This window comes from Arachis stenosperma, chromosome 4, assembly GCF_014773155.1.
Source record: "Arachis stenosperma cultivar V10309 chromosome 4, arast.V10309.gnm1.PFL2, whole genome shotgun sequence".
Taxonomy (NCBI): Eukaryota; Viridiplantae; Streptophyta; class Magnoliopsida; order Fabales; family Fabaceae; genus Arachis; species Arachis stenosperma.
The window spans coordinates 140,042,592-140,059,219 of NC_080380.1; the positions used below are offsets into that span (position 1 = coordinate 140,042,592).

The following is a 16,628-nucleotide window of genomic DNA, read 5'->3' on the forward strand; positions in this document are numbered from 1 at the left end:
ATAATTAGATTTGCATTAACTTCACTTTTAAAAACATCAAAGAAAAGAAACAAAAAGGTTTGGCACTTTTTTTTTCAAATGTGAAAGAAATGATATCTCATGAATGACAAAATAATGAGATATGGTCGAGAGTTATTCAAAACATATCTCAAGAAAGAAATTCGAAAGAAAGAATTTTACTGCAAGCAGTCAAGGAAGAGATGACTTCAAACTATATTAGCACGAATAAAGATTATACGTTCCCTTAAAACTTCTAACGTTTCCAAACCCCGAGATTAGCATAACCTTACTTCTATTTCGTTCATGACAACTCTTTAGTGTCCCCATATACATAAATCATTAGTATTAACTTGGCCAGACTTAATACCATGAGGAATGTTATGGTAAACTAACAGCGTTAATCAATAGATAGTGAAATGCATAAAGCTCTAATTCTCATTATTCGGACAAGACCTAAAACATAACAGACACTCAGAGTATGCAGTGAAGCATAATCAGTCCATTTCCAAGGCTCTAACAGGAACGAACTATTCTGATATCATAATGTAACACTCAAACTTCCAGTACGTCATGATCGTGCCAAAAGTAAGGTTTTACTAACTCGTTTTCCTTATTAACTATTTAATATTGAGCCTTTAGTTCGATGTCGCGTTTCAATTTTATAGAAAGTAGCTGAAAATTTGTTTTTATTAACTAAAATCATATATAAAAAATCATCGAGTAATAGTAATCACATAATCATTACTAATAATAAATTCCATACAAATAAATTCAATATAAAACTCGAATACATTACCTATCCCTCTGGATAAAAATAAAACTATATATAAATATAAATAATTCATTATTTATTTTCTAAAATCTGAGGTTTTACATTAGAAAACTAGGGTCTTACAAAATATTATATTAAAAGAATTAGATTAAAAAAATTGAATTCATGACTAAATGATGGCAAAAGATAATAAATTTGGATAATTTTATAATATTTTTTAGAGTAAATTTCACTCCTTTTCCGTAAGAGATGCTAAAATGACACTTTCCTCCCCTCTATTTGTAAAATATACATTCCCCTCTCTTATAACTTTTAAAAAAGGGTTAAGTACGATTTTGGTTCTTAAGGTAGGATCTACAAAAATTTTTCATTCCCAATCTTTTTTTTCTTACAAAATCATCCCTAAAATTTAACTTAATTTAAAAATAGTCATTTTTACCAATTTTTTAATTTTTATTCTAAAAATAATCCCAACTAAAAGAAGAAAAAAAGAAAAAAATGGGTTAAGGGGAAAGGGGGAAGTATCAGAGAGGGGGGGGGGTGTTTGGTTTGGGGAAGAAAAGGGGGAAGGGAAGGGGAAGGAAAAGGGGGAAGGGCCACCGCCGCTATTCTTCGCTGCTGCTGCTCCTCGTCGCCGTCGCTCCTGTTCTACGTTGTTCGTCTTTTCTACTCTTCCTCCTTGCCCTCATCCTCGTCCTCGTCTCGCCGCACCTCGACCTCGCAGCGCCGCGACTTGTGCCCTAGCCTCGCTGCAACTCGCCCTAGCCTTGCCGCAACTCTCCCTCCTTTCGCCGCGACGCGTTTGGCCCGTGTCCTCGTATTTGTCGTCGTCAAAGAGGTGGTGGTAGTAGTCGTGTGTAAAATCTGCAACAAGAGTTTCTAGAGGAATTTTTGGTAATTATATTTATAGATTTTTTATTTTTGTAATTGAAGATGAATTAAGGAATTTCTGATTATTGTAATTGCATATGAGTTTTGTTAATGAAAGAAGAAGAATTTTAGTTTTGACTTTTGTTAATGGTTTTGAGTTTTGACGACGATGATGATTTTCTTGTTTCTTTTAGTTCTGAGTTTTGAGTTCTGCATCTGGGTTCTTATTTTTCTGGGTTCTTGACGATGATAATGATTTTCTGATGTTTCTTCTTATGATTCCGTTATCCATTGTTATTGTTGTTCTTCTGCTTCTAGTTGCTTTTGTTGTTGTTGTTGTTCTTTTGATTCTATTATCCATTGTTGTTGTTATTGTGCTTTTGGTCATTGTTGTTTTATTGGTGTTGTTTCTACTTCTGCTTCAACTTCTAGTTCAACTTCAGCTTCTAGTTCTGCTTCTGTTGATTTTGGGAAAGAATGGGAGGGTATTTTCGTCCGAATGACGATTTTAAAATTAAGTTAAACTTTAGGGACGATTTTGTAAACAAAAAAGGTTGGGGACGAAAAAAATTTTCAACCTCTACATTAGGGACCAAAAGCGTACTTAACTCTTTAAAAAACCTCCTCTTTAATTCATTTTAAATTTTTTGTGTTAACTAATGTTAACTTTATCTACTTTTCACGAAAAATAAATTATTTTTTACAAAAATACCCTTTAACAAAAATATTATTTTTTCGTCATTAAATTTTTCTTACCAAATACTCTTTAATAAATTATTTTTTTATTAATTAAATTAATTATTTTAAGATATCCTTTAATAATTTTTTAATTATTAAATTGTGAATTTACTAAAATTTTTGTTAACAATTATTTTTATATTTTACTATTAATTTTTCGATATCAATATATATTATTTTAATATTAAATAAAAAAATCTTACTACTGTTAATATATATAATAATTAATATATATTGATATCAAAAAATATTCTTACCAAAATTTTTTAATATATATAATTGTAAATTAGGTGAACAAAGATAATACATAAATTGACATTAATTAATATTATTCTATTATTTATTATACTATAAAATAATTATAAAAAGAATTTAATTTACCTAATTTTTTTAAAAAAATAATTTTTATGCACTATTAATATAAAATAATTTTATACATATATTTAATTAAATAATAAAAATAATTATTATTTATATTAATATATAAATAATTTAAATTTTAAAATAAATAATCATCTAAAAAATTAAATATAATTAAACTATTATAAAAAATGTCTTTACATCCAAATTAAACTCAAAAAAAAAAGAAAAGAATAAAAAATTTGTCTTACAAATAGCCCATTCATATATTGTACTTGTCACTCTCATGGCTACAATTTCAGAATCATCTCCATTTTCTCTGAGTTCGAAGTCGATAGAAAAATTTGTCTTACAAATAGCCCACTCATATATTGAACTTGTCACTTCCACGGCCACACAGAATCCTCTTCACTTTCTCTGAGTCTGAAGCCGATAAAAAGTTAAAGTCGAAGAGATAAGTTTTGATAGAGCTATGTTGCGTTTATTTCTACAATTTTTTCTTATAGGTTCATCATAAGTTGTAATTTATAAATCAAACCCTAAACAATACTATTTCAAAATCAACTCATATTACAATATGCTATATCAATCCATTTTCTAAAGTCATGCACTCACTAAAAACCCTTTTACTTTTACATAAAACAAATTTATGATGCAAACCAAATTTACCATTGTAGACGAAGACATATACTAAGTCAACAAATGCAATTCTTTCACCTTTTTTTTAGCGACTACATATGCAACAAAAAAGAAATTTAAACTTTTTTTTAGGAAAAAACCGAGTGAGCGAGTATGATTTTTTTTTATCTTTGGTTAGAGTTTTTTGTGATTGTATTAATGTGTTATAGATTTTATAAAAAATATAAAAAATTAAAGGGACAAGTTTAGGAGGGAGTTTAGACTCAAATGACGTCATTTAAGGATTGAAAACTTTTTTGTTCCGTTATTTTTCTATACCATATATGTGGAACACCATAACGACCACATCTAAAAAATAGTATCTACGTCAGACTTTTTCATTACGTTTTGTAATAGACAAAAAAATTCAAATGTTTACCTTTTAAAAAAATAAAAAATTTAAACATATTTTTTTATTTTTAAAAATTTAAATATGGGTGGGACAAAATATCAATAACCTATTTATTTTTTGTTTTCTAAAATTATTGTTTGGTCATTGTGTTGGACAGTAATAACTAATTAAGGAAATGTTTACCTTTTAAAAAAATAAGAAATTTAAACATTTTTTTCATTTTTAAAAATTTAAGTATCGGTGGGACAAAATATCAAGAACCTATTTATTTTTTGTTTTCTAAAATTATTGTTTGGTCATTGTTTTGGACAGTAATAACTAATTAAGGAACCATTTTATAGGGGCAACAAAAACTAGGACCCAACCAAATCAAAATTCATAGACTTCTAAAACTATTAATTTTTTGGGCTAAATTAGAGGGTTCTAAAACTATTGTTAATAACACCAAATATGCCTATTGACCCATAAGAAGGGCCCAAATTAGAAAAAAAATTTCTAAGATGGAGGTTACTCGAATAAGTTCTCGCAGTCGCAAGTCGCAACATAGAGAGGGAAGATGGTTTGGACTCCGGGTCGGGTCTCATCTTGGAGCTCCTGTTTTGTTCGCTCTGGCCTCTGGGCTTTGTTGTTTGCCCGGGTTCTCACAAAAAAAAAAAAAAGAAGAAAATGGAGGTTACTCACTTCCCAGTTCCCAGCTAGCCAAGTTAGTTAAACACTGAACTTCTGTGTTTTTCCGCCGTCGATGGCAACTGCGGCGGCTCTTTTTAACAACATCCGCCGTTCGCGGCAACTCACCTCCCTCTCCCTCCTCTCTGTGCCACGTGTCCTCACCTCTCAGCGTCACGTTCCCTCACATCCACCACCGCCGCCACTCTCTACACATCCCTCGCTGTCACGCGCACCTCCCCTCGCGTTCCTCGGTACGCGCGCCTTCTCCACTCACTTCCCCGGCGACAGCCAACGGGACGCTGACTCGCTCCGAGTCGAATCGGAGGTTGACTCGGAGCTACTTAGAGCGATCGGGGATGCCGCCTCCACCGGCGGCGGCGGCGAAGATGACCGCATTTTCCCCGTTCGCACTTTGATTTCGATGCTTGATGCGTACCATGATGTTTCTGGATTTCCATGGTAAGCTTCAAGCTCCATCGATTGGTTCTCGCTGCTATATGGAATATTTTGGTTTAATTTGGCGACTGAATGGAATTTGAAAAACTTTCAGGTGGATAATTATAGTTTCATCTACTTTGGCTCTGAGGATTGTTCTGCTTTTTCCTTTGGTTCTAACACTTCACAAGGTTAAAAGAATTGCCGAGTTTTTCCCGAAATGTGAGTATCCTGCGTTCTATTCTAATTTGAAGGCATTTCCCTCCATAAGCTTTGAACTCAAATTATTACTGATTACTTTCAAAGATGGTCACTTTGTTAGCAGTTTGTGATTGAGCTGATTGCTATCTTGAATGTATTGTTTAATTCTGATTTCTAAGTAATAATTATTGTTTAATGTTAGTGATGATCTTTCTCAATTACCTTGACAATAGAGTAATGAGTTATATTGATTGTGTTAGTATATGGTATATACAAAAAGAACAAGCCTCCTTAATTTGGCATAATTTGATATTTATGTTCTATGTCTACTTTAATTGTTATTAATTATTGGTTCCTTCACTTCTCAAAGTGCCTCCTCCAATTCCACCACCTTTCTCAGGAAAGAGTTACCGTCGTCAGTTTCAGTTTTTCCAGAAGAAGAGAAAAGAAGTTGGGTGCCCCTCATACGTGTGGCCACTGTTACCTATTATTACCCAGGTGATATATCTAGCTTGCGAGTTGAAACTCTCCTTTTTCCTTACTCTCCTTATTAAGCAGCCCTTTTTATTGGATACTATTAATTGTTATGCATTGATAATCAAAGAATTTTATAGTACCATTTGATTAGATTATTGTATTTTGGCTTCATTCAGTAGCTAAAGAAAACAATTTTTATTTGAAAATAAAGTTAATAAATGAGTGTCAATTACGGGGAAAAAGAAAAAGAAAAGTACCAACCTTTCCATGAGCTCTTAGCCAACACATTTCAATCCTTATCAGTTGAATCAACCTTCGATGCGAACTGCTATTTGTTAAGACTGCATGGACAACATGTAGACCACCTGCTTTACCTTGTGGAGAAACTTAACAGTGCATGTGTTCTGCTGAAGACAGATTCAAATAATTGCATAAGCTAGACACAGCCATAGACTTTTGTGCCACTTCCTGTCGACAGAACAGTTGTATTTTGGAACATGGATTTATAATTGAAGTTGTACAATTTCCTTAGATCATTTTAACCTTCTGGAGAAATCGAAATATGTAAGAATAATGTGACATGTTGATAGGGCAGCTCAACAAAAGTTTTATCATGATATTGACATTCTATCTTTCAATTTATTTTCAGCTTCCATGTTTTTTCTTGTGGATGATTAGCATAAGGAAGATGTCACTGGATGGTCACCCTGGTTTCAGTTGTGTAAGGCACTGACTTACTAAAATACTGTTTAATCATTGCATCTGCTTTGTGTAACTTCATATCTTTCAAATTTAATCTTCTAACGGTTCTAGCTCCATGAATGCCTGGATCTTATCATTAAAGTATATCTAACATGATGAGAGAGATTTGAATGATAACTGCAAAATATAATGATGTAATCTAAGTTATGGGCTTATAGTTGAAAAATTTACACTGAACATAATATGTATCTTATATTTGGGTTTGGAGGATACATGCACCTTTGACACAGAGTCACTCTGTTACTAAATGATTTAAGCTTGTCATATGTTGTGCAGGGTGGTGCTTTGTGGTTCCAGAATTTAACAGAACTCTCTCACGGCTATTCAGGCTTCATATTTCCTATTCTGATTGCTAGTCTGCACTACATTAATGTTCAGGTATGGATTCTTGATTCATATTCAATAGGTATTTAACCATAGAATAATATTATGATTGCCTTCTGTTGTTTCACCACTGTCTCCTTGCCTATCGAACTAAAGTTATTCACAAAACATGAAGCAGAACTTTTTCTACTTTCTTGTTTTAAATAAATAAGAATAGATCACTGGATCCAAAAGCAACAGGTCAAGTTAACGACATGTGATTAATCGAGTTGCACAGTGAAAACAGTAATGTTGTGATTCGGCAAGCTAGCATCTTGAAAACCAAGATATTAAAACCTAAATTATTTTTCCACATGCTTATATAATTAATTTTCATGCATAAAAAGATAAGTTGTACATTTAACAACTTTTTGGGGCTAACTTTTGCTTGAACACTCAAATAATACAAACACAAATGAGCCTTATGAACATGTTTGAGTAGTATGTTTACTATGTGACATAAGTTTGAATTGATTTTTCTTTGGCTCCATAAAGGAATGAATAATGCTAGGCCCTTAGTTGTGCATGGGTATAATATGCACAGAGATTAGATGTTTTTGACCTGCTTGAAGTTATACTAGTAAAAGGATTTGGGTGTATTGTAATTTACCTTAAGGCACTTGTTTTGTGAAGGGCGTGAATAAGTTGGTGGTACAATGTTTACTAATTTGTTTTTTATTTATTTATCAGATATCCTTCCGAAAACCTGTGGTTGAAGAAGCGAGGGACATCTTTGACTTATTAGCCAAAGTGAGTCGAAGTTGTCTTCTAGTTCTATTGTCTATCAATAATTTTGCATATTCTGACCAAAAAATCAAGTTGATCCTTGATTTCTTAATTTTGCAATTTTATCCTTATTTCATTTGACTAGTGTTTTATGAAATATTGCTTGTTATAGTATATAGGATTTACTATTCATTGAATTCTAAAGTAGTAATATGTCTCCTAAATGAGTTATACATTTGCTACTGCAGTACTACAAGTGGTATTTGGACTTTCTAACACTGCCTATAGCTTTTATTGGCTTCTGTATTCCTCAGGTAATTCTAATCCTTACTTGTTATGTTGTCAACTCTAACTTCTAAGATAACATATTTTCACTTAAATATGGTTTAGCTTTTTTTTTACTGGTTGGAAAATTCTATCAACATGCATTATTACCAAACTAATAGATGCTATCCGTGTTATGTTCGGACAATTTATGCTAATAAGGCTATTGATAAAACTTAGGAAAATGTAGGAAAGATCATAATGTGTGTGAAGTTTTAACTGTCAAAATAAAATATCCATAATTTAAAATTATGATAAAAGGTTGAAGGCCCATTAATGGTCTACTACATTCAATTTAAGACTCATAAGATAATTTATATATTTTATTAATTCAAGCTCTAACAATTTAAATTTTAAAATTAGAATTCACAACAAAACCTAGAACATAATGCATTTTGAAACTGATGAATCTACACCAAAAAAAACATTTGAAACAAAAACCACCCCATGTCACTTGTAACATCTGTGGCCAAGCTATGGGAGGGGAAGTGAATAAAATTTGATTTCTGTGACAAAATCCTACACAAAAGAATCAAAACCAAAAGATGCACCGACCATTAATATTAATTTCATGGCCAAGCTATGGGAGGGGAGTGAATAAAATTTGATTTCTGTGATAAAATCCTACACAAAAGAATCAAAACCAAAAGATGCACTGACCATTAATATTAATTTCATGGTATACTTATTCCGTCTTTCTGTGCAGGGAAGCCAACTCTATTGGGCCACCAACAGTTCATTAACCCTCATTCAGGTCAGTAATATGTCATCCACATCTTTCAGTTCTTTTGTTTTGGACTACTGTTTTATAATAATAATAAATGTTGGCTCTACAAATAAATTTTGCAGCACTATGCCCTTAGACATCCTGTTGTCCTTGCAAAATTGGGGTTACAAGACAACAAAAGTCAAAAAGCAGCTATTGAGGAAGGTGGTGATTCTAAAGCTACCAAGGAATTTTTGTCTCCTGCAAACAACCCTATAGATTCACCTGAAAAGTGGCATAAGTTCCCCATAGAGGAAATGTCCCCTGAAGCATTGGTTGCTGTGAGTGATCTAGAACATGTACATTATGCCCTTGAAACTAGATTTGCTATCAAGAATTTGTCACTAATCCATGCTTTATTTGCTTACAGCTTGCAATCCCGTTTATGAACAGTAATGACAAAGAAAGTGCTATCCCTTTACTAAAGTAAGCCATCCTTCTAGTTTCTTCAGTAAGGGAAGAAAATTTGATTTTGGAACCACTTCTGCTGATCTTATTTCTTAGGCTTTGTATCTGATTGATGGTGCATTGGATTAGTAACTTCCATTTGCAGACATGCACTTGATAAGGACCCTCAATATGTAAGAGCTTTGGTTTTGATGGGTCGGATTCTGTTGCTGAAACAGAGTAATGATGAAGCTAATGAATACTTTGAGCGTGCAATATCAAAGGTATGTTGTCATGTTTGCACGCATTTTAATTTAAATTTATATGACTTATGATGGTGCTAGGTACCAGGTCTAGTATTTGGGTCATCTAAGAACTGTGATGTATACTGTCTCTTTCGCTGCACTGGTCTGATTTCACTTAATGTGTGTAACCCCCAATTAACTTTCTTTTTTTATCAGCTTTATCATGCTGGCCTCCCAACTGATGCAGAAGATCTTGATCTTTTAATTCTATCGTCCCAGTGGGCCGGAACTGCATGTGAACGACAGGTGAAAAACTCGTTACAATTTGTCAAACCGAGTAAACTTATGTTGCACCAGTCCTTTGGAGAGATATACGGCCAAAAAATGGATTAGATATGCATTTAATAGGGAACATTGTGACAGATGTGCATGGAAGGGGTCTTGTTCGCTCTAATTGTCTTGCTCGAAAATTGCACCTCTATTCCTCCTCAAAATCTCCAAATTTTCTAGAAGAGATCTAGTATATGATTTCTGTGTCTATTAAAACAAGATTTTCTGTTTGGCAGGGAAAGAAGGCCGAAGGACGCGTACACTTTGAAAGAATTGCAAATATGGAGGAGCCGAAAGATCCTACCAGCAAACGCTACTATTTTGATGGGTTATTACTGCTTGCCAGGTACAAATTAGAGTCCAGTTTGAAACTTTTTTTTTTTTCAACACTGTTCTTGTCATGTTCTTTATATTGGATTGTGTCTTTGGCAACACGCAGCTCTCTATATGATGAGGGTAATAAGGAAGAAGCTGCCAAGTACCTGCGTCTTGTTGTTGCTTACAACCCTTCTTACCAAAAATTCTTGGACCAGTGCGAGAGAAATGATGATGATGATGATGGTGACGATGATGATATTGTCACCGATCTTGCCAATAGTAGGAGAGAACTTTGAATTCAATTGTTTTGGTTTCTATTTATGTTTGTTGTATATTCAAAACAATAAAAGTTTTTCTTTGCACTATAGGCTTAGGCATGTTTAGTTTAGAGTTTTAAATTAATATTTTAGCTGTGTATTTCAAATTCAAAATTTTTGTGTATCCCCCTTTAATAGTGAAGGGTGTTCGAGACTCCATACATAAGATATAAATGAGTAGAAATAACAGAACTCATATTCGATTACTTAGAAATAGGTTTATTTAATCAATTCAATACTTGTTTTATGTATACGTTAAATGTGTCATCCACATTTTTTTTAATGTTGCACGTTTCAAATTCACTTCTATGTAATAGATGGAAATTAACTGATATAAGATGAAAATAATGGAGTTTCATTTCTAGTTAAGAATAGCCTCTAGTAAAACGAAGATACTTATATTGGGATATTCTAGGTTAAATTTGTATGGTTATATCGAATGAGTCATGGTATAATTTGAAGGGGGGGAAATACGATTCATAACGTTAGTGCAAAATTTGAGTAAGTAAAGAACGTGGGGGCAAAGAACTTAGGTCGAATTTTGTTAATAACACATGAAAAAATTATTCGACTCGTGGTAAATAAAGAACGTGGGGGCAAAGGCTTGGTGACCAAAGTAAAAGAGAAGGCGTGAGACTTTCAGTCTGGAGAACAAGGTCTTTTTATGGTCAATGCAAGATCGTTGGTCATGAAAACTCGAAAAGTTAGATAGTGGAAAAGAGAAAAAATAATCGACAATCTCGCATCATTGTTTATAAATAGAAGTTTAAAAGAGTTAATGACTTCAATCTAAACACTTTATAATTACACTAAAATTATGCAATTTCTAAGTCACATTAACGTCAAGGAGTGCAAATGTATGTAAGTAGGTAGATGTTACAATACTTCCTTGATGTTTGGAGTTTTAAAATTCTATATAATTTTAACAAAAAAAAAACTATTAAAATTTAAAATTTAATTTACTTTGCGTTGATTTAGGTTAACATTTAATGCATACTGATGAAATCAATAAACAATTAATACTTTTTTTTTAAAAAACTACAAACATATTAATTACAACTTATAAAATATATTTTTAATAAATGATAATTATAATTATTATAAGAAATTTAATATGCTCTATTAGTATATAAGTTATTTAATTAGTTAATAAAATCTAATTAATTAATAATTTTATATTTTATTTATTTTAATTATTTATTTAAAATTATAATTTATTTCATAAAGTTTATTTAATATACTATCTTCTTTTGTTCATTGAAAATAATGAATTTGTTCACCGATAAACTTATTCCTATTTTTTTACAATTTGAATCGTATTCGTATATTTTTATTTTTTTTATTAATCTAATTTTATTCACATATTTGAATTTTAAATTTTTAAAATTTTTATTTAAAATTTAGACAGATATAATTTAAATTAATAATTTAATTTAATAAAAATAAACGTATTCGTATTATTTTTATTATCTTAAGTAAAAAATATCTCTAACTATATTTTCTAGGTAAGATTTATTAATCTTTTCAGATATTATGCACTTATATATACACTCTAATATTATTAATTTGAAAAATTACATATATCTATCTCTTTTGTTGAGATATTTAAAAACCATGTTTAACCTCTTTAAAAAAATAATACAAGAATATTTATTTAAAATAAGATGAATATATTTATTTAAAATTTAAAATTTTAAATAAATTTATTCGTATTAATTTTAAAATAATATGAATATGTTTGTTTAACTAAAAAAATTTAGAATAATAAGAGTATTATATCTTTTTAATTCTTTTAAATTTTTATTTTTATTATAATTTTATAATAATTTAATATCAATCTAAAAATAAAATAAATTTAAATTAAAACAAAAAATTTAACCCAAATAGAATTTAATGCTAATTCTTTTCTCTTTCTTTAATAATTAAATGATGATTCTTCTCTTTCTTCTTAATTAAGTAATACTAAAACTCCAAATACTTTAATTTTTGTTTAACTCTTTAAGAAGAATTTTAATATTCCAAACCTTCGAGGAGTATTGAATCAGACGCCATGTAAGTATCTGAAATTAACTTTCAACTTGTTTTATTTTTAGCTCTTTGTTTCAAGTACTTTATTTTTATTTTCTTTTCCTCAAAAATTTTGCTTTCTTTCAATTTTTATTTCGTTTTCATGTTTATTTAAAGTTCATTTATCTTTTGTATGTCCATGCTTATAATTATTTACATTCTTTGTTATAATTTAATGTCGCTAATATTTCATATATTTCAAACACAAGTAATTGTTTGACACACACACAGTAAATTTTGGATCGAGTTTTCTCTTTTTAAGAGACTAAATCTTCAAAGTAGTTCTTCAAATTCATCTCATGCACCAATTTGATCTTTAAAATTCCAATTGCATTAATTTAATCCTCCAGATTGATCTTCAGACAACATACTAGTCCCTTGCGTGAATCAGCAGCTGGACTGCTGATATAACACAACTAATAACACGTGACATCATCACTGACCCCCACATCATCACTAACTCCCACATCATTATCATCCTCATACATCCCTTCTCTCATCCTTTCTCTCTCCCTCGCCCCAACACTACCACTCCCACAACCCCTCTCACGGCAAGCTAAAGTGCGACCTCCACTCCCTCCTCGACACCCTCAACCGCAGCCTCCACGACTCCACCATCCTCTCCCACACCCATATCGACAGTGTCGCCGCCCTCTCCACCAGTCCTGGAAGTGAAATTAGCTCCACAAAATGGTTGCAGATGAAGAGTTGCATAAGCTAATAGGGACAACAACCTTCAATTTTTTTTTTCAAAATAAAAAACAAAAAAGAACAGAGTTGGTGTACTCAGATCTGCCATTGATGAACAACAGGAACATTATTCATTTTTTTCAAAATAAAAAACAAAAGAATAAAATTGGTACAACCATTAGATTTACCATTGAAAAAGAACAAATAGAGCGTGCTTTCAGATAAGAGTGAAGAACTGTGGCAATGAAAGTAGAAGAAGCAGAGGCGAATCGAGATGGATGCTGAAGCTGTAACAAAAGCGAGCAGAGGTTGCGGATACGGAAAGTGTGGTGGTGGATTAGGAATGATGATTGTGGTGATGGTCCAGGAATTAGAGATGAGAATTGAAAAAGGATGTATGAGGATGATGATGATGATGATGATGATGATGTGGAAGTTAATGATGATGCTACGTAGTATTAGTTGTGCCATATTAGTAGTTCGGTTGTTGACTCATGTCAGAAATAAGTTAGGAGACTAGTATGTGTATGTTTGGATTTCAGTTTGCAAAAGTGAGTTTGCATAAAATTAATTTTACAAAATTGATTTTGATGAAAAGTAAGTTTGAGTTAACGTGATTTATGTTTGGCAATATTGGTATCAAAATTGATTATAACAAAATAAATGTTGTTTGGATTATACTACTCAAAATTACTTTTAGATGAAAAATTACTAAAAGAGACATCAATTTATTTTTTTATATACATGCAAAAATAGAATCTATCAAAAATAATATAAAAAATATTTATTATATAAATAAATAAATATAATAAAAAATATGAAAGAGAGTACTATAAATTTTATAATGTTAAACAAAAAAAATATTCTATACTTTTTCTAATATTACGCGTACTCTTTAATTTAGTATTATTTTGAACTATAAATTTTTATTATTTATGACTCTATTGTTACTTATAATTAATTTTTTATTTATTTTATCATTTTTTATAGGATCATAGTTTATATTATACAAAATTTGGATAATAAATGTAGTATATATTAATTACAATTACAAATTTTACAAAGTCAAAATAAAAAATAAAAAAATTAATATAAAACAAAGATAGAGTACATCAAAAAATAGAAAAAAATCATACAGATAAAAAAATAATAAAAATTTCATAAAATCAACCACATATATCATATGAACAAAAAATACAATAAAAATTAAATAAAATACATATGAATAAAATAAATAAAAAAATTTCATACACAATATAAATACAATGTAGTAAAAGATAGAAAAAAAAGAATTCATATAAACAAAAAATAATAAAAAAAATCATAAAAATTAATAAAATATCTGAAAAATTATAGCACTACAAAAAATAAAAAAAATCAACAATATTTGTCATATAAATAAAAAAATACAATAAAATAAATAAAAAATCATATAAATAAAGTCAAACAAAAATAAAAAAAATTCATAAAAAAATATACATATAAAAAATAGTATAGAAAATAATAAAAAAAACTCATATAAAAACATAACATCATAAATCATAACACTAAAAATTAAAATATGAAAATGAGTACTAAAAATAATAAAAAAATTAAAATATTCAATTTACTAGTGATTAAAACAAATTTGAATGATTTTGATGAAAAAAAATGGAAGGAAGAACTATGAAAAAGTAGAAAGAACTACACAGTGAAGCTTATAGTTATTGGTATCCTTCTTATAGAAGAAAATAAAGGGTAAGGTTGGTAAAAAAAAATTTTTTTTTCACTTAATTTTCTAAAGGTAATCAGCAACCATGAACGTGAAACGTAAAAGCTACCAATTTTAGCTTCTTCTCAACGTGGGTTTAGAGGCAGAATCGTTTCTGCGTTTAGAAAGAAAAAAATTGCCAAACATAAAAGTGAAACTTTCAAGAAGCTCAAACGCACTTCTTTCTTCACCAACGTGTTTACCAAACACACCCATAATGTCGCTCCGGAAGTTAATTTGGGAGATTTAATTAGTACAGTTAGAATTTTAAAAATCAAATTGGTATACAAATTGAATCTAGGAAATTACTTTAAAAATTTAATCCTTTTTCTACTTCTCAAATTAAGATCTTAATACAAATTTGATTTGACATTTAAGTAGTTTTTAATTTTAAAGACACAGACACAGAGATATGAACATAATAGAACATGTTCTATATTTATTTGTTGAGACACAAATCTTTGATAAATACATTAATACATAAGGTAGCGTTTGGTTTGAGAGACATAGATACTGAGATATAACTAAATTTATCTATAACTAAATTTATCTTTCTATTTTCTTCAAAAAAAAAATTGTACATTTAATTTTTATTTATTTAAATTTTGATTAACCTTTGATAAATTCTGAGCTTTAGTTTTTCATATTTTTCAAAAAATATATATATATATTTAATATTTGAATGATAATTTAAGATGATATTAGAAGAAATAAAAAATATTAAAAGAAATAAAAATTTAATGGTGATGACATGTAGTGTTTGGGATAATGGATGTACAGTAAAAATAGTAAAATTTGTGGTAGAATGAAGAATAATTTAATTTTTTTAAAATATGTGTGTCTTGTTCTTTATTTTTACCAAACACAATACATAGACACAAATATTTTATGTCAATGTCTTTAATGTCTATGTCTTTGTCTCATCATATACATCAACCAAACGGAGAAGTATACACAAAATACATGTATTCAATGTACTTCCAAAATAATGAGACACAGAGATTTAGACACAATTTTTTACTCATTTATCCCTTATTAATTTTTTAATCCTAATTCTTTTTTCTCTTTCTCCTTCTCCATCCACTGTGACCATTCTCCTTCCTCACTCCTCCCTCCTTCTACCGTCGCATCCCGTCGTCCAGATTTGCCGTCAGCGTTGCATCTCTTCGTCCAGATCCACCACCGTCGCCCCGTCGCCCCCCTTCGCCCAGATCCGCGTGCCGCCGCCGCTGCGTCTCCCACTTTGTCCAGATCCGAGCGCTGCCCTGTGTCTCTTCCTCCGTCCAGATCTGCACGCCGCCACTCGTCTCCTCCTTCGTTTAGATCCGTGGTCGCTGCTACGTCTCCTTCTTCATCTAGATTTGCGGCTGTCGCCTTTCCTCCCTCTTTGTTATGCCCACGGCCGCCTCTCCCTCTTCCTCGTCGAGTTTGCCATTACCGCCTCTTCCTCTTGGTTCTTCTCTTTTCACAATTTGCTCTTCAGTTACCTTCTCCTCCCTTTTTGTTTTTCTGTTGAAAAATAAAAATTTTTGTTGATTCTTGTAAAATTTTTATTAATTAATTTGTGGTGAATTGTGTGTGATAATGAATCTGTGGTGGTGGAGATGGTGAATAATAGTGATAACAATAGTAGCTGATAATTTTTTTTTTTATAAAGATAATATAGATTTTTTTTTAATTTTATTGTGTCTTATTCAATGTTTATCAAACACAATATATAAACATTAATAATTTATATCTATATTTTTAATGTCTTATTTTTGTGTCTCTGTCTCAAAACATACATAAATCAAACGCTACGACATTAATAAAAATCAAGCAAAACACATCATGTATTGGGTAATTGGTACGGTCTAAAATCGCCATATTGCGGCTTCCTAGAACATCTAATTAGAAAGGAAAGCAGCAAGTCGTGGGCATAATCAGCCATTTGTTGTGTCCTTGTGTAAATTATATTTGGAATCGGTACAACCACCATAACAAAGTCTAATTTCACCAAATAAAATCTATTATATTGATTAAATGATGATA

General features: G+C 30.6%; 1 protein-coding gene across 1 annotated transcript; it reads left to right on the plus strand.

Annotated features, from left to right (window-relative positions):
• The first annotated feature begins 4,479 nt into the window (after positions 1 to 4,479).
• Positions 4,480 to 10,343, plus strand: LOC130976324 (ALBINO3-like protein 2, chloroplastic). The gene is made up of 14 exons (XM_057901162.1): positions 4,480 to 4,898; positions 4,990 to 5,096; positions 5,446 to 5,573; positions 6,202 to 6,273; positions 6,591 to 6,692; positions 7,368 to 7,427; positions 7,652 to 7,717; positions 8,434 to 8,481; positions 8,577 to 8,774; positions 8,864 to 8,919; positions 9,047 to 9,164; positions 9,342 to 9,431; positions 9,692 to 9,801; positions 9,895 to 10,343. Exons 1-14 carry the CDS (start codon positions 4,513 to 4,515, stop codon positions 10,067 to 10,069), a joined length of 1,716 nt encoding a protein of 571 aa, XP_057757145.1. The 5' UTR covers positions 4,480 to 4,512; the 3' UTR covers positions 10,070 to 10,343.
• The last annotated feature ends 6,285 nt before the right edge of the window (positions 10,344 to 16,628 follow it).